The 22,570-nt window shown below is 45.0% G+C and overlaps 1 protein-coding gene across 9 annotated transcripts in view; it reads right to left on the bottom strand.

Annotated features, from left to right (window-relative positions):
* The window catches only part of myo1b (myosin IB), a 52,412-nt gene extending 30,065 nt beyond the window's left edge, over positions 1 to 22,347 (bottom strand). For all 9 annotated transcript variants that reach the window (XM_028990616.1, XM_028990618.1, XM_028990619.1 and 6 more), the window contains exons 1-3: positions 21,963 to 22,347; positions 15,689 to 15,831; positions 12,719 to 12,834 (exon numbers count right to left, since the gene is read on the bottom strand). In XM_028990616.1, the coding sequence (XP_028846449.1) occupies positions 12,719 to 12,834; positions 15,689 to 15,823 (251 nt within the window). In that variant the 5' untranslated portion in view covers positions 15,824 to 15,831; positions 21,963 to 22,347. The remainder of the gene's footprint in view (positions 1 to 12,718; positions 12,835 to 15,688; positions 15,832 to 21,962) is intronic.
* Between the last annotated feature and the right edge of the window lie 223 nt (positions 22,348 to 22,570).

Here is a 22,570-nt window from a genome sequence, read left to right as displayed (position 1 = left end):
ATCAGGCCCTTTGAGAGAGGGGAGGGGCGACGTTGGGAAAGGATGGGGTGGCCCGCTGCATGGCAATTTGCCAAATTATTATTGCTGGTCCGACACGATGCACCAGACCCTCCCAGCATGCACTGGGATTCCTTTGTGCCACCCATGAATATGAATGATGAAAAGGAAAAATCACAATATGAATAGCCTTGATCTAGCAAGAGGTCCTAGGTCAAGTAAAATGTGAGACCATATGCACAAAAAGGGACAATCTTCACCCAGGACTATTCCTGTTTGGCATTCATTATGGCCCTTCTCTGAACAGCGAACAAAATCATCCAGGACATTTTTAATCCATGTTCTCCCTTCAGATCATGAAGCAAAGGGGGGGAAGACAACCTTTAAAAGCAGGAACATCTGCTAAAACCTCTTTGTAAATCAGAGCAACAATTAAGGGGGCAGAAGAGAAGGAAAAAAAAAAATTACTACATCCCATTTATATGACCCCACCGCCAATGCCAGAGTGGGAAGAGCAAAATCACAAGGGGACAACCAGCTCATCAAAGCAGGCAATGAGCCAACGTCCCGGGGCCACCACATCTGACTGGAGCCTGCGATAGGGGTGGGGCCCAGGCTGGGATGGGCGTGGCCAGCTGGGCACTTCCAGGTTGGGCAGCCTTCAGGGCAACCACAGCTGTAATTTCGGCCGCCTCGTGGCAGTGGTGCGGCGCCCAGCCACAGCATGATGCGATTGACCAGAAGAAGGGAATGGAGGTTATTTTCTGCCTGAGCCATGAACCAAGGACGGCACATCCACCTCCCCCAACCGGAGCAACCTACCGCCGTAACACGGGCCCGCCCGGTGCCTTCCTGCGTACCTATATCCTCTACTTACAGAAATCGCGCCAGAACGAGATCATACAGTAGCACAACCACAGCACGGCCTAAAAATGGCAAGCCAGGCGGGAGTTACGGCTTCCCACGTGCACCAGATAATGAACGCTGCCCAGCTGTTCGTGGTCACAGCAGGAGGGAATACCGTAATATTGCTTTATACGAAAATAATGAGCCCATTGTTTGGTACTCAGGCGTCGCGAGCTCTGCCAAACTGTGACCTCACCCGGACCAGAGTGCTGGCAGCGCAAGGATATCCTCATGTTGTGCTAATTGAGCCACAGTGGAAATGGAGCCTTCCTGCAGACTGGGCCCAGGTGGCAATGTGACGGCAACGTCATGGTACCAGACAATGGAGTCGGAGATGTGACAGGAAGAGAGCTTCCTGATGGCAGGTACTCAGAAGCCGACTGAACAGAAGAAACGGCAACCGTTGCCTCGTGCTCCTGCAGTGCTACTGTAAAGAACAAAAACGCAACCATGCTAACGGAAAAGACATGGGAAATAGCCGCAGGGTGCAATGACGGGTCACGAGACCTTGAGAAATGTCACACGAAAATAAACCCAGCTCGACGCTAAAACAGAGACAGACATAAAGATATTAGCATACAATGACAGTTCTGTAATATTTGAGAATTTTGGAGCAGAAAGTCACAAAGAAGGGTTCTACTGCTAATACTACTTACGGAAAAAAATCCTGGAAATTTAGCTTAATTTCACTGCCTTCTGCAAGATCCTCAATTATTCTCTCCTGACAAACCAGTTATGGAAAGATTCTAGTCCTCAGAGCGAATAATTACACAAGAACAATCCAACAAAGGGGTCCAGTTACGAATAATTTCCTTTGCGTATGGTGCGTTTTGTTTTGGCATTGTAGAACTTTTATTTTAAATGCATGCTTGCGAGATTATACGTTGTGAGATATATTTTGTCATCTCTGGTACACTAACTGCACAACCATTCCACAGAATGGCTCTTCATTAGTCACTCATGTATCTAAAGTAAGTGTCTCAGTCCAGGGCTATATTGATCTACTCTCCGGATTTGTCAGAGCTTTTAGCGAAGTCTGCATCCTGGCTAGGGGCTTATTTCTTCATTTCCCCCTAAGGGGCAACCTCAGGAAACCGCTGACCATTATTGACCAGCGCGTCAAGGCCTGAGAGCAACACCTTCAGCATTCTGCAGTGACAAATGCAACCGTTCTGATCGTATTCAAATGACACTGCACTGGCATCGCTTAAAGGTTTTGCTGCAATGTTATTATGCATTATAGATTTTAGAATTCATATAAAAAAAATAAAAAAAAAAGTTAGACATATACCCATCTACTAAATACACACCTCGTTTAGAGGAAGAGAGAAGTCCCAAACCGAGCTGTTTTTAGCTGGTCCCTATGGCATTACTACTTCTTCCAGTCTATGCACTGACTCAGCTTTTCTGACCCCAGATAAGCCAGATGGGTGAAGGCATGCTAGGATACTTCCTGAAAACTAAACAAAGCACCATATACATAAATGATTTTTGATTTAGTGTTTAATGCAAAGACACAACCAGAAAGAAAAGATCTGGACCCCACCCTCCTTTACTGGTTTTCCTGGGCTTCGTCGGCGTAACACGGACCACCCCATTAAATGGCTTTGTTTCAACACGAGAGTCCTACGCTCACGAGAATCAAGGTATTAAAATAAATCATTGAAATATAACATGAACACCCACACAGACTCTTGTTTATTACAGACAACCCTTCATACTCCATGCAGCGTTGGGCACAAGCACAAGCCGTTGTCTGTTCTCCCGTTTTGACATCCTGTGGTGAGTACATCCGCTTCCATTCACTCATCCATCCCAAAAGAAAACCTTTCAAAATTCTGTTTAACTCTGGCTCACATTGTAGAAAAATTATGCTCTGTACTGATGAATAACACTAAAACGGTCATGGGCGGCATCTTCATGTTTCCATTCTGTGCATGATGCGTTTTTCACAAAACACACGAAACACACACGATAAAATTCCGAACAGTATTCTGACAACTGTATAAAAACAGTGACAGTAACTGGGCCTGTTGAACTACACTGGCAGCCAAGTGAGCAACTTTCATCCTGACCAAGCAATGCCTGTTTAATATAAATCCCAGTTCAGGAAGTGAGGGAGGTTAAATTGGGTTTTATGTTGAGTGCAGGGGATATCACCCTACATCTTTGAGCCAAAAACACCACAGAGACATGTCAGAGAAGTACACTGCTTTGTCTACAATATGAGAGGATGGATGGGGGGGGGGTCTTCTGAGCTTCAGTAAAGCAGGTTTCTGGTAACTCTGCATGGTGAAAAACCAATCAGCTCTACACAAAGTCCCACCTCTCTTTTACAAAACCAACAACGTACATCATCTTTCAAGGGATTCAAGGGATTCAAGGGATTAAGTAGGCCCACTTTGAGAATTTGACCAACGGGGGAGACCCAATAGGTCTTCAGAGAAATCCCATATACAGCAAATCTCTAAATGTAAATTAGTTCTCCCTGTCAAAAAAAAAAAAAAAAAAAAAATTTATGAAAATTGTCTGCTCATCTTATTTATCAATAGACACTGTAAACCTATTGAAAAAAAAAAAAAACTGATCATATAAAAAGGTCTCTCATTGGTCACAAAAAAAAAAAAAAAAGATTGATTTGTTCAATCTAAATCCCAGTCCTTTTTTCATGTCTAATTCCTATTGTCAGCACAAAGCCAAATCCCACACAAGTAATTCTATTTGGATAAAGAGAGCCATTGTTTATAGGGCACTGTGGTTTATTGCACATTATGTGGTCTTGGTTTTAAAAACTGAAAGCTGATGCAAAAGAGAGAAACGTCAGTGTGCTTAAGGTTAATGAGTACCGTACAGTGATGGTTATAAATGATGATAATACTGGTCATACTTTGGTAACAGGGATATGATTACAGGGGAAAACAGATGCCATAAAAATTGGGCCTTTGGTGACCTAGCGGGTAAGGGGGTGGACCCATAATCAGAAGGTTGCAGGTGGGACTCCCCAAGGTGCCACAGAGCAAGATACACTCCCCACACACTGCTCTGTCATGGCTGCCCACTGCTTACCTAGGTGATTGTTAAATAAGAAATCAGAAAAAACTTTTTTAATCCTGAAAGAAAATTGCTTAATGCAGAGGACACATTTCATAAATCAATCATTTCACTTTCCATGAAGACAGCAACTATTACTGTTGCTGCTTTTAATGAAGTCTCAAAAAGTTGCATTAAGAATGATCTTAACATATGTTACCATAGATAAAAACAAAAAGTTTCCTCCTCATGTCTTTAGTTTGGGCTTACTATGCTTTGATCATATTATGGTTATGCTAGAACACAGATAGAACAAAAAAGATTAAAAAAAAAAAATTATTGATATATCACACACACACACACGTTTTTACACCAGGCAAACAGAACAGAGTACAAGCAAATCAGCAGAGATAATTTCAAGAGCAATTTACAAAGAGCCCGTAATTAGACGTTTTAGGAACAGTTTTGCTTTACAGACTACGTCCAGATGGGACAAGTCTTTATTGAAAGCAAATTAAAACCTGCAGACTGGATTTCCCATCGCTCCTATAAGAACCCGTAAAAAAGGCAGGAGAGGGGAGGCGGTGTCCTGAGTACTCAGGCGCAGCTGCTGATTACAGGCTGTTCTGACGGGAACAGTGACCGTCTCATTTGCATCTGATGTGCGCAGAGGGTGGGCGGAGGACGGCCCCACCCGCCCTGGCCTGGTCGCCCACCACACATGTGCCAACGCAGAAGGTCCAGAGTGCACCTCTTCGCTCCCGCTTCTCCCCGCGCTTTAACAGCCCACACAGCCCATCAGCCAGATGAGTCAGACATTACCGAGAGATACCTGCACGAGAGACGCCTGACTTTTACTTTGAGTGAGAAGTAGAGAGGTAGAGAGAGAGAAAAAAAAAAAAAAAAAAAAAAAAAAAGTGCAATTGGGAACAAAGCCTCTATAAAATGCGATTGGTCCCAAACCCTGATGGAAGGTAAACATGTCAGGGCTATAAATCCAGAGGACCATGTGCTGGATGTTGACACACCTGTTCATAGCCACTAATCCATCATGCACCGGACACCTGCAGTCATACATCGCATGCAAATGTGACCGGGGTGCAAGGTGCAGCCAGGGAAGGAGGGCAAAAGGAACCTGCACGCTAATGACAATATAATCTAAAATGATATACATTTAAAACACTTGACGAATGAACGAAGAGAGGAAAAGAATGTGTGACTTGTGTGAAGGGCTGCAGTCAGGACACTGCTCTTTGGAACCCAACACCCAAGTTTGAACTCATCTGGTGCTAAAACAAACAAAGTAAATGGAGCTTATACTGCCTGCAAAGGGCCACTGTGGGTGTCATTTCTGAAGCTTAAACCCAAATTATAAAACAACAAAGCATGCATTTGTGTTGTCGGACCGAACCTACTAAACAACCATATATATTTTTTTAAAAGCTTGTTTAAGCTAACCCACAGCCTCCCAGACAAAATAAAGCTGGAGGCTTCACCGCACGTATGTGAGAGATGTTACAGAGACTCCAAAATCAAATACCTTACATTCAGCTCATATTACGGAGCGCTCCCTACAGGGCAGGACCACACAACTGGTGGATTCAAATTCCCTTATTTCATACACAGCAAACAAATAAAAAAGGCTGAACTGTGCTGGAGGGCCAATCCTTTGAGGACAAATGCAGACTGGGCCATGCACAACGCAGATCTGGACCACGGGCCTCCAAGCAAATACCGGAGCGATTGACCCATTCACGCACTTCACCGGTATCAGCTGTGGTTTGTATCAAAGAACTGCCTCAAACCAAAAGGAGAAGCGAGGCTTGCACCTCACTTGTGTGTGTGCTGTCTTGACAGGAGGTGGTTTAAATCGCCCTGTTTGAGGAAGTACGTTGCATTACGTCATTCATCATTATTAAAGCCGGTATTCCTCACAATGTTATCCATCAAATCGCACACGCAAGCTGCTCACCTCCCTGCACATGATCTCTGGCCTACAGTAGATGTTACCTAGACCCTGACTGCTTCATTGACGTCTTTTATAGATAACGCTGAACTGATAGAGCTTGCAAGGTCACGTAATATGAGTTGTAATAAAAGCTCAAGCTCGGCGACTTCATTTGTATTTTTTGCAGTAATAAAGATGATTTAAAAAAAAAAAAAAAAAAGTGGCCCCACAAAAAGGACATTTTACAGTGACTTGAGTCTGAAAATGTTAAACTCGGTCATGTCTCTGCCTGATGGACCTGCTCTTTGCCTGAGAGGGCTGCTGGGGTACGAGTGAACGGTGAAGAGCACAAACCTGCAGCAAAAAGCAAGATCATGAACTCTGCGAAAAGAGGATTCCCGGGTCGATCTGCCCAGGGAACAGAGACTAAACTATGAGGGTGGGAGCAGCGGAGAGAGAGAGAGAAGAAAGAAGAAAAAGATAGACTGCATGCTTGAGATTCCACACTTTCTACAGTAAACATTTTGACACCAAACTGACTAATTATTTACTTTTTTTTTTTTAATTCATTGTTTCACCCCATTTCTAAAACACATTAAGCATGTGAACGCAGGAACGGAAGTCCCTTGCCTTTTCCCCTCAGCTCCCAATCCTGAAAATAAACACCTCCTGCAGTCACTCGGTCCCCCTCCTCCCAACTGTCTGCCGGATGGCACGGCATGGTGGACGCTGTCCCCGCAGTGCTCTTAGGGGGTGTGCAGACAGCGCAGAGCCGAGAGTGCACATGGGTCTCATTACCCCGAGGCGTAACATGAGCCCTCCGGAGAAGAACAGACCTCCACTACTGGGACATTCTGGGTCCGAATCGCCAGCGCACACAAAGGCCCTGTCCCATCTGTACAGCTACCACGTGACAGTAATGGCCACAACTGTCAAATTAGAGAATTGACTAAGCTTATTCATACGTTTGGCAATGCTACTGTTTGGTCGGGCCAATAAAGCTTACTTTAATGAGACAGGGGAGGGGGGACCGAGGGCGAGGGGTTTTACTTTAACAGGATGAGCACAGAGCCACCCAGTTCATAATGGCCTGTCACTGGGCTCTGTTTGTACCACATACAATTAGGTTAATAGTGAGGGGCTCAGCTGCAGCCCTTCACAGTCCTCTCTCTGGGCTTTGGTGTATTGGACGGGAGGTGTGATCAGGTCTAAAAGACACACTGGCAATGACACATTGGTGACAAATGAACACGGGTTTGTAACCTCACTCGATCATTCATGTCATTGCTTAACTGCATTAATGAGCATGAACACAGACACGCATTATTTATCATTTATAAATGTGGGCAGTGGTGGTCTGCTTCCTCACAGGAACTCGTAGCCAAAGGGTTATGGGTTCAAATTCCGAACCGCCAAGGTGCCACTGAGGTCCCCTTAAGCAAGGTACGGTCAGCTTGGAAACAACTTTTCAGTGAAGAAACATACAAGTCTTACTAGATATTAGAACAAAACTAAGCATTTTATTTCAGACATCCTATGCTTAATGTCTGCAATTTCTTCAGTATAATAACGAACAAGATTTATTGTTAACATGACCATCAGTGCATAAAATACCCGAGATAATGAAGCAATGGGAGTAAAGATAAAAGTAACCTGATGACAAAATAATCTGAGCCTCTGTCCCTATAGAAACAGTAATTTCGATAAGACTCCCATTCTCAGTTTGCATTATTGATGCCCATTTGCAGCAGGTAAACCAGTCTGGAGAGCAAGGCTAGCATGTGGCGTGGCATGGCCATCCAGGGGGGCGCTACAAACGGGGGAAGAAAAAAAAAAAAAAAAAAAAAAAAAAAAAATTGGTATTAGTGTGTCTTAATAAGAAAAGAACAAGCCCACATGCATTTACTAAAGTAATAATAATAATAATAATAATAATAATGAAACGTAACGGCGCAACACCTGGCCTTCCCACTCTACTATGGCAAACCAAACGGGCCAATAATTTCCAAGATTTAAAGGTGACTGTGTTCTGGGGTCGCCACCTAAATTCTTGCCCAGGGCTCCAAATTTGTTAGGGCCGAGCCTGCTGCAGAGCCATCCTCACCATTGGGCCAGCGTTCACTCTGAGTGATCTCATTCACACCAGGATGCTGCAGTGACCTCAACCCACACAGGAGCTCAGAGAAAAAGCTGCCATCCAGTCTGTCGCACTTCCTTTTACATCTTTCCAAAAGTGGAAAGTGTTCCAGAAAGTAATAGAAAATAAATTCCTATATCATTATTCTGGGCAATTACAATAAAAATGAGTTTGAACGCCATGATTGACCAAAAATTCCTGTGGTTCAATGAGAAGGTAAGTGGAACATTTTCAATGAGGGTTCCTGTAAAAGGCACTAAAACTAGAATTATCACCGGGGGAAATTAACTGATGGAAAGTCAATATGCAACTTTTTCCTGGAAAGCAGAAAAAGAACTGCTCATGCAGTGATGTAGTACAATTTCCTGATCAAATGAAAGGTCATCAGGGAATTTTGTCTTCACCCAAAGAGGTGCAAATACATGACCAGGTCACCCAATGAAAGACATTCCTTGCAATCTCTGCTTGCTGCAAAAACAGCAGCAGCAGCTTCAAAATACCCAGAATTGGACGGGATTATTCAGCAACAGCATGATTCCGTATGAGAAGCAAAACAAACCACCTGAGGGGAAAAGAAAAGCACAGCTGCTGCGGTTGCCCAGAGGAACGCTGGTGTGGTGCCTTGGCCTGCCTCTCCTGACCTTAAACCCCACACAGCAGTGAAAAGTCCTGAACTTCTGCTTGGTCCTTGCTCCTTTGGAGAGTTTCACGTAAATCAAGGCTATGGAGCACCGCCCCCCCGGGGGCTCAGACTGGAGGATCACACCGGAACTGCTGCTTCTACATAGAGAAGTCTATATGGAGAACATCTTACAGCAGCATTCTGCATTAAGAGGCTCACTGCACCATGAGACCGTTAGGATTCATTAGTATGTTCATAGTCTGTATTACTTCAAGTGACATTTACTCTAACATCTATTATTTATATGTACAAAATCACGTGTGTACATTTTTAAGGATCTTAAAACCTTGACCAAGAAACCCACATGGCTCTGTCTGTTACATCAGATTGTTAAAACATGAAACAATAGTTTTTTCCGTCACCTTTGCATCTATATAACTAAACAGTCGGACCACCCTTGATTTATGGAACCACTTGTGCAGCAAAGGCAGATGTTCAGTGAAGGTTGCGGCTCCTGCGACTCCCAAACCATTACAAGACAACAGAGGAGGAGGTTTTCCTGGGGTGGTCTGACGTGACTCACTGCTGGCCCCCACTCCTGACAACCTCAGTCCCTCCCGAAGCTTACACCTCTGATCAGCATTCTGGCTTTTACTACATCAGGGGCTCAGCTGTCAAACTGTTTCTCGGGTCCCAAGGACACGCGCGGTATCCAAAGAAGACAGGAAAAACCATCTGACGTCTGCACCAGCGCAAAGAGTAGCGTTTTTTTTCTTCTTCTTTTCTTCCTCCTGCGTGGCTTTAGGGTGTTAAGTCTGTAATGAGGCTCGGAGAACGAGCGAGCTAAGAGGACCCCTGGTGTTACTTTAATTAATGCTCAGGGTAGATCTCTTTGCAGCAACCCAGTCACCAATATCTGGAGTGTCTTGGGGGGGGGGGGTTCTAAACCTCCCCATGCCCCGCCCCATCTACACCATAATATATTCTCTTAAAGACATTCTGTATATAGAAGCATTTTGGGAAAAAAAAAAAGCTGAAATCAAGAGTTCAGCTTAAAACTCAAAACTCAACCAGACTATAGCCATCTGTTTTAAACAGAGAGATGAAGGTTAAACTGCACGTGCACTTATCTTGCTCAGCTACGTAAACATTTATCTTTCATTTAATCTGGCCATTTTACTGCATGGGCGACCTCTGAAAGCAGAGTTTTGTGCGGTAAAATAAACAGCCCGGCGCGGAGGAGACGCTTAATTCCTGAAGACTCCCGGTCAACAGCGCTTTTCCTTCTACTCACATCTCCTGCGAGCCATATTAATTCCTTCCTCTTTTCCTGTTTGGACATTCTCACCCCTTTGCTTACAACACGTGGCCTAGCCCGGGCACTCTCCTCTGTCAGGGGAGGTCTTGAGGACAGTTTAGGGAGGACTGGTGCTTTTATTACATCTAATAGGATGAGATCACCAATTATGAATGACTGAATTTTTCATGTGAAGTAAAATTTGGTGGTCAGAAAAAAAAGCACATCTCTGTCCTTCATTCTGGACACATGTAGGCAAATCTTTGCATATGGTTCAAGTGAAGAGCAACAGCAAGCCCGGAATGGATGTTCATGTTTTTACTCATTTATTTCTTATTTAGCCCAAAATCACGTTGATTATGGATTTTGGGTTCAATGGTCTTCGCTCATCAATACATACAAACACATGAACAGGACCTGGAGTCAAAACAGAACGGGTTCTTACTTTAGGTTCTTTCCACACTACATTGATTCCATGCAGTAGACTATGTAGGGACAGTGTGTTAGATACAGCAGGAAAAAGGTGTTGCTAGACATTTTTACTATCTACATGCACCTGACCAAGGAGAGATGTACCTTAGTACCAAGCCCTCCACTCCACTCCACTCCCTACCCAAACTTGTGTGAACTGTTTGTTAAAATCAAAACCTGGACGTCTACTAATCTTCTCAAGGTGAACAATAAAATGGAGCACTTTCTTGATAGTAGCATTGTGGGTAAGTGGCTATGAACCAGAAGACCCATTGTGTCCCTGAGCAAGACACTTAACCCAAAGTGTCTGCAGAGGGGGACTGTCTCTGCAACTACTGATTGGAAGTTGCTTTGGATAAGGGCATCTGATAAATGCCTTAAATGTTGTAACTCACAAGCTACTCATTCAAATAATGAGTAGTTTTCTCCTAAATGTACATGGATGCCGGGTGGGATTCTGGACTCAATGTTATTGTTAAATGTCACTTAAGTCCCTCAGCAAATCAGGAACATCTGAGGTAAACCAAACGGCTACCACACTCTATGGTTCTAGAGCCTACAGTGCTGATGTGTGTTTATGAAGGGTAATATAGCATGAGTAATGACCGGTCAGATATAGTTCTGCCGATTTGAATGGTTTAGTCTTACATACGAACCATTCAAATGACAAAGCACAACCAGATGGTGACAGAAGAATCAAGTATAATTTATGAAGGTCTGAATTGCCCAGCATCCTGTGACCTCTGGAAGAGGAACAAATTAAGAGGGGTCCTAATCTCCCAGTTTCTTGGTGACTAAGAAATGGCGTCAGTCACAGAGCCACACAATCCTCTGTAACAACAAGCAGGATAATCGTTCAGCAGCAGATTATTGGCATAAGTTAGAAATTAATAAGAGTTTTAGGTTGAGGCCATATTAAAACCTTAAACAGATGTCCATCTTTCTACAACTCTGAGCCGATTATGCGATGACACTCAGTTCCAAGGATGTATACGACCGCAGGGGGGCCATGGGGTACATTAAATAGGAGAGGGGAGACAACTTGATGTCCTGTAATATCCAAATACTTTGAGCTCAGGCACTCGGCTCAAACGTGCCCGGACAGGATTTACGGAGACGATGATTTTAATAAAGCCTGCTGCTTTTGCTGTTAATGGGTCCTGATGGTTCACGCTGCATGTGAACTGGAATGCAAGATCCCAGGAGACGTGTAAATCCTGGACTTTGGTTATCATTCCGGCCCCATTCGAATGCTCAACTTCCCAGGCATGATGGCCAAAGCAGCTGCGCTGGACTAGGCCCAGATCTGGCCCTGAATCGGGGGGGGGAAGGGGGTCCTTGACCCTGACATCAGCACAACAGTGAGGAGAACAAGATAGAGATGCTGAAAATAGACAGGCCCCGTTTTCACAATTAAAATGCAACATAAGAGTATGCAGTGCAATCTGATTCGATTGATTATAGGTAATATTCTCATTTTTGTAAGCCTAAAGCATGTAACTTTGTGTAATGAACAAAGTACATATAAAAAAAAAAAATAAAAAAAAAAAACTTTGGTGAAATTATTTAACCAAAGTTGTTAAAGATGCACAAAATATATACATGCTAAGTGATGAAAAGAAAAGAAAAAGCAGCAGGGCAGGCCTTGGCTGTGGAAATGAAACCCTCGTCTATGCGGGGCCACTGGGGTGTCACAGGGCCAGTGTCTGGCGATCGCCGTGGCGAATGCCGGCTAATTGGAACAACGCAGACCTCTTTGTGTTTTGCACTGGCAACATTGAAGGGAGACAGATGGTCATTTACTGGAGTGGGGCACTCAGAGCCCAGCCCCTCCCCCACTTTTGCTGGACCTGATGCTTTTGAGGCCTGGAGGCTAAGTGGGAGGAGTTTATCAAATACAGACCTTAGAACCAACGTGACGGTCAGCAGTGACCTTTACCAGAAGAGGGTCGTGTCAGTGCATATGTTTGCCCCATGAAACAACCCGTGCTCTTATCTATGTCAAAAGACAAACTTGTATTCATAAGACGCACGCAATGATTGTTGCCTAGAGTCATTTTTGCTTGGCGAGGAGCTCAAACACTAATTCAGTGCAAGATTAAGCGTTCTCCTGTGGGTTATGGCAACTCTCAGTAGAAACCCGATGAGTGTCACTGGCCCAGCGCAACAAGGACATTTCATCTGAATTGTTTTGTGAGCCAACAAATCCACAGAACAAAAACAGGAGGTCATTGTTCCCGGTAAGTCAATACTGTAAAGAGACGACGAAGCCCTACGCTCCAAATGCAAAAACAAAGGCCGGGGACTCACATATGTGGGCTGAGCTCGTAAAAGTTCCTGTTGCGGTACTCCTCCACCTTGTCTGCTGTGAAGATGGGCAGGGACTTGTAAGGGTTCAGAGAGATCACCACACTCCCAATGTACGTCTGTTGGGAGAAGACAGAGAAAAGGTTAAAAAAAAAAAAAAAAAAATGTCTCAAACACCTTTGAAACCAAAGTCCCACCAGGGTTACACCCACATCGACTGGGTTGTCTGAATTTCCCTCTTTGGTATGTGCAAGGATCCATTTTAATGGGAACTGGACAACCTTGGTTGCTAAGAAATAAAACTTACCGCTTGCAGTTTATAGGGTGTGGTTGCAAACAATGAAAGGTTGTGATGCTGGCAGGAATTTGTTCAAATTCAGTAGCTATGATTGTGGCATCAAACACTGTTGACCATATTGGTTTGACTTTACCTTGAACATTGGTGAAATGATGGTTAAAAAAAGGTCACTGGTTAGAAAATGAGGTGGCTTTGTAGTATAGACCTAGAGCTATGATGATAGATAAATGAAAATATTTCATCAAAAACTTTCACTAACTTAACTTACTTCCATATTGCAGATGTAGCACACCCATGATGCCACCAATCATGATGGCCGTAAACTACGTTATATTAGTGGGATTAGCGGGGTAGTAGATAAGCAGGATCAGGGTTGGGCATCTTCCATACAAGTGCTTGGTATTCCTCTAATCAAATCACTTTTTGAGTCTGTAGCTGTAAATTGTGGTCGAGCGACAGATCCCACTGATGTTCCGGCTCCCTCTGTACTCCCCAGCTGGGCATTCCTGGGGCTTTGTTCAGGCTTGCGGGGGCCAGAGAGCATCAGGAGACACGTAAACAAAAGGAAAAATGTGCAGAATCCAGACAGGCCATGAAAGCGACGTTTCATAAAACGTACATAACTGGCTACGGGCATTTCAATAAAAGACCTGAACGGAGGGCTCTGGGGAAGGAACTGAATAAAAATAAGTGATATTAAACTAACCACATAAAACTAAATCTTCTTTGTAATATTTTTTTAAATCCTTGCACAGAGTTTGTTCATTTTGTTGCAGGATCAGATAGCAAACATGTTAAAATAATTTTAATACATTTCAAAAGAATAAGTCTCTGACCCTCTCAATCATCCATTATTGTGTGCGGTTGCATAAGCCTCTCGACTGAAGCAGCAGTCACTTCGTGGCAACACTTTACTGCCCACATCCCACCGACAGAACTGCGCAGGGGGTGCAGTAATAAAGGGCTTTTAAATACAGAAAATAAAGTGCAAAGCAGAGCAGGAGATCACTCTCCCTCACACAAGCTGGAATAAGTGACCAACCACGGTACAGTAAGCTAAGGTTCATTTAACATTGGAGTGTGAAAATATTAATGTGGTACAGTAGGGACAGGCTTCCATTGGATTCTTCAGTGTCAATATCTAAGTAGGGAAGAGTTGCTTTTGTCGCATTTTTGGTGATGCAGTGACAGCAAAATGGAAGCCAAGGGAAAAAAACCATCAGCCACAACATTTCCATGTCCTACTCAGTGCCATTCAAATTTAAGACAATTATGAAACCTGAAACTTTACTAATTTGTCACAAATTTATCTACAAACTGCTGCTAACCCTATTCTAAATATTGTGTAGCATATGCACATACTATAGTCCCTGTAGATGAGTTCCAAATCACAGTTATTAAAACCATTTCTTATAATAACAGCGTACTGGAATTAGTTCAGGAAAACTGCAGCCCCAAGGTTTGCATCGTGAATTGCCATCTCTGTGGCCCTAATAACAGACCAGATGTAAACTTCACCTGCTTTCCTACAACCAGCAGCAGGTTTAACCCTCCTGACAATCAAGTGCCACACCAAATAAATGACAGGTTGCAAATGGGAGGGCCACATATATATATATATATATATATGTATATAAAAAAAAATGTAAAAAAAAATCACTCAGGGCAAGTTTTTCCTAAGATGGTCCATGGACCTAATAATTGTGTGTCACGCCCAGTTAATGGTAGCTTCTGAAGGGTACATTTCAGATTTGTTTTTAAACTTATAAACGGATTTAGCCCGCTTCTGCATATATTAAGCATGCATTCATCCATGGAAATATTAGGCTGTCTATTATAAAAGTATGAGATATGAAATGAAATGGATTTTATTAGGCCATGTCTTCTGCCTAAATAAAACATGCAAAAAATGAGAGTAGGGATGAAGGCTGAAGGGTGGCTGGGTGTAAGATTCAAGCTTTAAATTCAGCAAGCATCTTAAAACTCAACCAAAAAAAAAAAAAAAAAAAAAAACGCTTTCCTTAAACCATGCTGCATGAAAGAAGATCCTATGACGGCACCCATTCATGAAAACGTGTGAATTGCTGGTCAAGATCCAGAGCTTGTAACCCGAAGAACGAAAGCATGGAGTGGCTTTCTGTGATGACATCACCCTCCAGTCTGTTCTGCTAAGCACAGCAGATCCAGAGCCACCACTCTGAAGACCAGTATTTGGCAGCTACCTACTAAATCAGAAAGAACACACTCTGCGCTCCAGTGCCAAAAACAAAGTCAGGGCTGTCATGTTCTTCCTGAGAACTCAGTGGTGGTAGGAGAGGAGTGGAGCGGGTCTGGCGGCAGCGAGTCAGCATCTTCTCGCACCACTGAGAGCTCTGGATGTTCTGGCTCATTTTTAAACATCTCCTGCATTCCTGGCCGATATGATTTATTGAGCGGGTTTTCGCCGCGCCTTCCTCTGCACGCTGCTGCTCAGAGACTAGGCTCGGATGAATGAATCAAAACAGCGAGGAAAGCGAAAGGACAATAGGAGATTTGCTGATTTATGCCTTTCCCCTCAGAGTCCATTCTTACAGTGCAACACAAACAAGGCCACAAGGAAACAAACAAGTTACTTCTGACCTCTGACCCTCGGGGTGCAGATGACGACACTTTGGGGAAAACCCAGTGACACTTACATAGATCTCACTGTGGTCAAAACGTTTCCTCAGGTTGTCGATGAAAGACTCCTCCGTAAGGGGTTCCAGCAGGACCATGTCGCCCACCCCTATCATGTTGTCGAGAAGTGACGTCTTCACCTCCATTTTGGACATATTCCCCCCTGCATAGAGAAAAAAAAAAAAAAAAAAACAGTAGTCACACAGTAGCAGGTATGAAGACATCATTGGGCTCAAGAAAAGAAGAACATTGGATTAAAGAAATTGCAATAGACAATCTGTCCCAGTTATAAAAGTTCACACTACAAAAAAAAAATGACCTGTGATTGGGTTGTAAGGAATGATCTGGCCTTTTGGGTTGCCTAGTGGGAAAGACAGTCACCGACTGACCGGTTCAAAACCCACTTACTACCATTGTGTCCCTGAGCAAGTCACTTAACCTGGATTGTCCCCAGGAGGACTGTAAAATTAGCACAGTTTGGCTGGCACAGTGTGTGGGCAGCAACAGAGTTGGACGTCCCCACCCCTTTATGTCATCCTGAGTCCTGTGCGCTCACTGGCAGTAGCTGGTCAGCAGTCCAAACACAAAATCAGCATGCTGGATGTCTGGTTGCGGCAAATGACTTTTCCCCCCCGACCACAAAAATCAGTCTTACAACGAAGCAATACCGACTCGACCTATCACAGCAGGTCAATCTGATGGAGACTCGCAAGATCAGTCAGCCTTCAGTGGGCAGGGCCAAAGAAAAATGGCAAAACTATTTGCTTTGTAGTGGCTGAAACGTGCAGAGATCACCACGATTGGACGGGCATGTCCAACTCATGTAGCGGGGGACCTCGACCTGTTAAAAAGGAAGAGTGGAATAATAAAAAAAAAAAAAAAAAAAACACAGGACAGCGATGAGCTTTAAACAACACAGAACGTCAGCGCTGCAGACATGACAGACAGGAGGGCATAAAGACACTGCTGCGGGTGGCAATTTTTCCCCCTCTTCACCAGCCTCCTGTGGCCACTAATCCTGGCGCTAAAGCTCTGGATAAAAACAAGAGGCCTCTGCCACATTCACAGCCCTGATACCCGGCTTTACCGAACCCGGTGCACCGCTGCCCCGTTCAAACATTGGGGCGAGTTCTCCGGAATCAGCAGAAAATTAAACTTACTTTCCATAATGAGACAACAGAATCATTTGAAAAGCGTTTTAATGGCGCAACAGGAACATGAAAATGAAAAGCGTAGCTTCCATGGCAACCGGGCCGCCGGGCAAACACCACCAAACACATCCGGCTAAACCCTCTTCTGCCGAGCATTCAAGAACGAAACCTTCCCAGGCCTGCCACAAGCCTGTAAACGTGGGATTAAGTGGGCGGATCAGCAGGGGGGGGGGGAACGAACGGTGTTATCTGTAGGTCGGGACTGGAGTTATCACGGAACCGGCAGTGCCGGGCGGTGAACAGCTGCACGGCAAAGAAGCTCCACCTCCTCTGGCCCGCCGACACTGCTTTAACGCAGCAGGAGCAGCAGCAGCAGCTCCTTGCTGGCTCAGGTGTGAAGGCTTCTTGCACGTAGATCAATGCTGAAGGGTCATGATTACACCAAAAAGTGAAGTGATTGTTATTTGTGATACACAGCAGCACAGCACACGGTGCACACAGTGAAATTTGTCCTCTGCATTTAACCCATCACCCTGAGTGAACAGTGGGCAGCCATGACAGGCGACCGGGGAGCAGTGTGTGGGGACGGTGCTTTGCTCAGTGGCACCTCGGCAACCTTCTGATTACGGGGCCGCTTCCTTAACCGCTAGGCCACCACTGCCTCACAGTCACTACATTTGCCTCTACATTTACAGCATTTACCAGACATCCTTATCCAGAGCGACTTACAGTCAGTAGTTACAGGGACAGTCCCCCCCTGGATCAACTTAGGGTTAAGTGTCTTGCTCAGGGACACAATGGTAGTAAGTGGGATTTGAACCTGGGTCTCCTGGTTCATAGGCGAGCGTGTTACATACTAGGCTACTACCACTCTAAATATCTTTTATAGATATTATATAGATATTTTAATTGCACTATGGGTGGTCTGTGTGAACCAGCATTTCAAGACACTATACTGTTGTATACATGCTAGATGTCCACAGTATATATGTAATTTGGTAATTTTTACGCACATTTGCCATCTTCACCGTCTCTCCTGCCTCAGGTCTCCCAGAGGGCCCTAGATCACGAGCAAGTAAATCGGGTTCTCTGTGGGCACGACAGACGCTTCAAAGTCCCGGCACCACTCCCTGCCTCCACTGACCCTTTCTCCCGCTCTGACAATAGACGGCTCTGTTAAGAGATCAGCTCCTCCAGCACATCCACTATCTAATAACAGCATGCTCTTCTTTACTCTTTACAATGCATTTCGCCACATTCGGACCCCCAAGGGACGGCAAAGAAGCCCACGAGATCATCGCTGCACAGAACAGACAAGAATTTAGTGTTGAAAAGTCACTTGCTTGACAAATTCATAGCCTAGATTCATCTCTGCTAGCAGCAGCATTAAGCCCCGGGACTGTCATATCAAATCCATTAGAGGGAGATGAGTTCATATCCACAGATAAAATCATGACGGATTATCCAGCCTGACCTGGAAGAGGAGCCAGCGGTGGCTTTATTTAGAGACGCTGGGTGCACACTTTACTAAAAGCTAATAATAATAAAAAAAAATAAAAATAAAAATTTAAAAGTTCCACCGTGCATTTGCACAAAAGTGCAAAATACTATTTCTTTTACTGCACTAGTGTAAAAATGTGCGTTGCCACAGGGAGGGGAACAGGCCGAGCACCTGCACAGCACATCATTGCCAAAACCAATTATTCATCAATTAGTAAAATCATATTATGTATGCCTTAAACCCATGTTGTGTTTTAACCCAAATAATCTTATTCATCAATTAAAACGCAGACGGACTATTTTTAGAACCCGCACTGCCCTACAAACAAAGCTCGCTTATCCCGTCAGGGATTAAACTTGGGGGGGTGTCACCTTTTTGCACAAAAACAGACTCATCTTTAACATTTCCCCGAGAGCCTTGGAATTAGGATGGATTGATCAAAAATAAAAATAATAAAAAAAGCATCCTTATGATCTTGTGGCATGCTGGTTGCACTGCATTATGCAGAGTGCATTATGAGCGCATAATTGAGTCCCAGTGCGGAAGGCCAAGCGCCCAATGCGCCACCGAGCGACAAGATCGTGGGCCGCCGGCAGTCACACTGGTTAAAGCGATTCTGAAAACGGAGCGGTGGGATGGTGGGAGCTGCGGTGGGTCTCGGCGAGCCAAAATGAAGGGAAACTTTCCAGGCACTCCCAGCGACTCGGTCGGCCGCTGGAAAATGCTTGCCGCTCTTTCGGCAGTGCCGGATGGGAGATGTTCGATAAACCAGTTCATTGGTCGAAGGACGTTAATGCACTTTTTATGGAAATCCTTTCCACCGTCATCAAGGTAAGTGTCTGACGTTCAGAATGGCTTTGGTTTCCAATTGATTTCCAGGACATACCCAATATATTGAAAAATGTCCTTCTCTGTTCTTTAAGGTACAAAAACAAGATAAAAAAAAAATGCACACTTATATATAATAAAAAAAATAAAAAATAAAAAAAGGTTTCCATCTGAAACTACAGAACGGAACCCTCGTCCTGTTTCTCATTACACGAGCGTCATGTCTTTCTGCCTCACGTCCACAAACCACCGGTAATCTCTGGATTTGGCCCTGGGACACGGACGGAACGTGCTCGTAACATCACCACAGGGCCGATATGCAAAGCTCCGGGTCTGAAGTCACACCCATCAGCGTGGGGCAACCAGTGTGCAAACGTTTCCGTACGCCCTCGTTTCGATCCCTCGCTCTCTGGGACCCGGTTGAAAAAAAAAAAAAAAAAAAACACAGACACAGACACACACACAGACACACACACAAGGGGTAAAAGCCACCTTCCTAAAAGCTCCTGGATTCTGAGCTTTGGTCTATAAACCCTCTGACAAATGGGCCCCTTCTACCCACCACACTACAGGCTTGGTGGAGTGATGGAAAGACTGGAAATGTCACCAGTCGCAAGCTGAAAAGAAAAAAAAAAAAAAAAAAAAAAAAAAAAAAGTGTCACTTCAAAAGGTTCCAGCCAAGCTGCTTGTTTAGGTCCATAAAAAGTAGAACCGCACTATTTGGCCAACTGACAGGCAGCTGTTTGGTAAGCTGTGAATTGTGGGATGGAGGTGGTCCATGATGTCCAGCGTCCCACCTTGCTGATGCACTTCTCTCTCTCTCTCCACGGTGGAGAGCAAGCCATGACTACAGCACCAAGCCTGCCGGCTCCGCGACACGCTACCATGATGCTTCCCTCCCCCACCCCGCCCTCAACAAACACCGGCAACACCGAATAAACGCTTTGAATGGGGTTTGACCGGAATATGGAGCTGCCCTGCATTTCATTCGGTGGTTACGACAAAAGTCGAAACCAAATTTCCATCTGAATATGTGCATATTTTATTAAAAGCTGATATGAACAAGGCGTTTCAGGTTCCCACTGCTTAAAACTCCTTAATTCCGCGCTCAAGCAGGTGGCGAGCGTACCGTCTACGTAATGCCTGTCTGCAACTCCCATTAGTTCTACCTTCCACAGGAACGTATTGCTGGCCACACATCAGGCGAAGTGAAATCTGCAAGCGCTCGCCGCAAACCAACCTGCACTTTACGCGCCGGGTTGTGTAAACCGATGGCGGTACGTGGGGTATGAAGGCCGCACACGTTCCATAAGTAAAAGTTCACTTTTGCAATTCAGATAGACAGTAACCGCGGTGCAATTTAAAAATCACCACGATACGAGAGGGCAATAAATGTGCAATTTAACCATAACCAACCATAACAAGAAGGGGGGAAACCAACCACAAGGCAGTAATGCTGGTTGGAATGGGAGAAACCAGGGTGTCTAGCTTGCGGAGTGAATGCACACAGGCGCTGAAGAACAACAGTTACGGGTTGCACGCTCAGGCATTTTCAGAACTAATGCAACACGACGTTTGGTGGGTTTTATGGTGCGCATGCTGATTAGAGAGCGCGGGGGTCTGATGACAGTGTGCACGAAGCTCTGGACTTTCCCCCAAAAATGGTGCCTGCAAACAGACAGGCTACGGCTCTCTCAAGCCCCAGAAACGTGTAAACGAAAGCAGTTCGTGAGGGAGCGGACTTAAACACGTCCCAAGGACCTCTGACTGAACTTGTGCTGACCCCACCAGAATCTTTTTTTTTTTTTTTTTTTTTAAAGCCCTTAAAAAAACCTCCACGTCCCCAACGTACCTAGACACTGCTGTCTAGACATATGAAACACATGAAATATGTAAACCTAACCCAGTTTGTTTGAATGGCGGTGCTGTACTGCAGGACTACATTGGAAAAATATTCCCTATTAAAAAAAAAAAAAAACTTGATCCAGTTCATAACATAATTGTTCTTTTGGACGGGGAAATATTTTATACAGGTACGTACCCAGACTGAGTGAATTTATCTGTGACAGGTCACTAGTACACGAGGAATAACCGATTTGCACGACATGCACTCTTCAATAAAATAATATACCGCTAGACTAACCTAAAAAATATCAACGTTTATAAGCCCCATTCAACAATATCCTTTAGAAGGCTTAAACCTCGGGAGGGCTCAACAGCCGAGACCGGACTGAATTCTCGAACTTTTGCTTGTTTCATGAGATTTGGTTGATCTGACCGCCTAACCAGCAGATCACGACGTTGAAGAACATTCAGCAGATAATGTGGGAGCTGCAGAGAGCAAACCTCCTATCGTCACCCAATACCAGAAAGATGGGGACACTACAATGGCTTAAAAGTGGCACCAAATCCCCAGCTGGTGAGGTGACCCCCCCCTTCCATCTCCCTCTCTCTTTATGGAAACTTCACGGTTCTCCAAGGAACCATCGCGGGGCGTGGAGCCGCTAATTCACCCACCCACCCACCCACCCAGGGAGCAGATGCGACCCCACCCCGCAGGAACAAATTAACCTTAAAAAGGGGGAAGAAACAGAGAGACGGGATGTCGCACGGCCACCAAGAAAAAAGTCCGCGGCTTTAAAAGAAAGATAACTGGGCCGAGAGGAGCACGAAAAGCAAAAAAAAAAAAAAAGCATAAAAATAATAAGTACACGTAAACCGACCGTCACAAGAATAAAACGCCGCAAACTTTACGTCTGACGACAAGTTTGAGCTGCAGGCGGGAGTAAAAAAAAAAACGCAGATTTTACTCACCACGTGTACGTTTGTAATAAACTGCAGCCCTTTTTTTACGTGATTAATAATCTTTGTCGGGGTTTTGGGAACAATGGATCCGTCCGCCGGTCCGTCGGGAGTCGGAAACTCGGCCAGAGCCGAGAAGTACACGGTCAAAGTGAAGCGGAGACGGACGCCGCTGTTCTCGGTCCTCTGCGGCAGTGAGCGGCGGGATCCAGCGTTCCTTCGGGGAGGCTCGCGGGTCTCCCGGTATCCGAGCAGGAAGCACCGGCGGCGCCTGGCGGGGCAATGAATGGAGCGGCGGGGCGGCGCGGGGAGTGCGGGCTTGCGTGGCCGCGGGGAGTGGCCAGCAGTGATTCGGGGAGCTAAATGTCCTGGCGGCGATAATCACCTCCTCACTCACACACACACACACACTCACACACACACACTCACACACACACACACACACACACGCGGCGCCGAGAACACGCCCATCCGACGCGCCTGCGTCTCCTCCCCGCGTCGCTTTGTGGGAATTGCAAGACAACCACTCACTCGTCCTTGATGCGTCTTACACATTTAGTATTAATACATACAGTACAGGCGAAAAAAGCTTGGACGCACCTTCTCATTCAAGGTGTTTT

This window comes from Denticeps clupeoides, chromosome 9, assembly GCF_900700375.1.
Source record: "Denticeps clupeoides chromosome 9, fDenClu1.1, whole genome shotgun sequence".
Classification (NCBI taxonomy): domain Eukaryota; kingdom Metazoa; phylum Chordata; class Actinopteri; order Clupeiformes; family Denticipitidae; genus Denticeps; species Denticeps clupeoides.
This window is presented reverse-complemented; position numbering and strand designations above follow the sequence as displayed.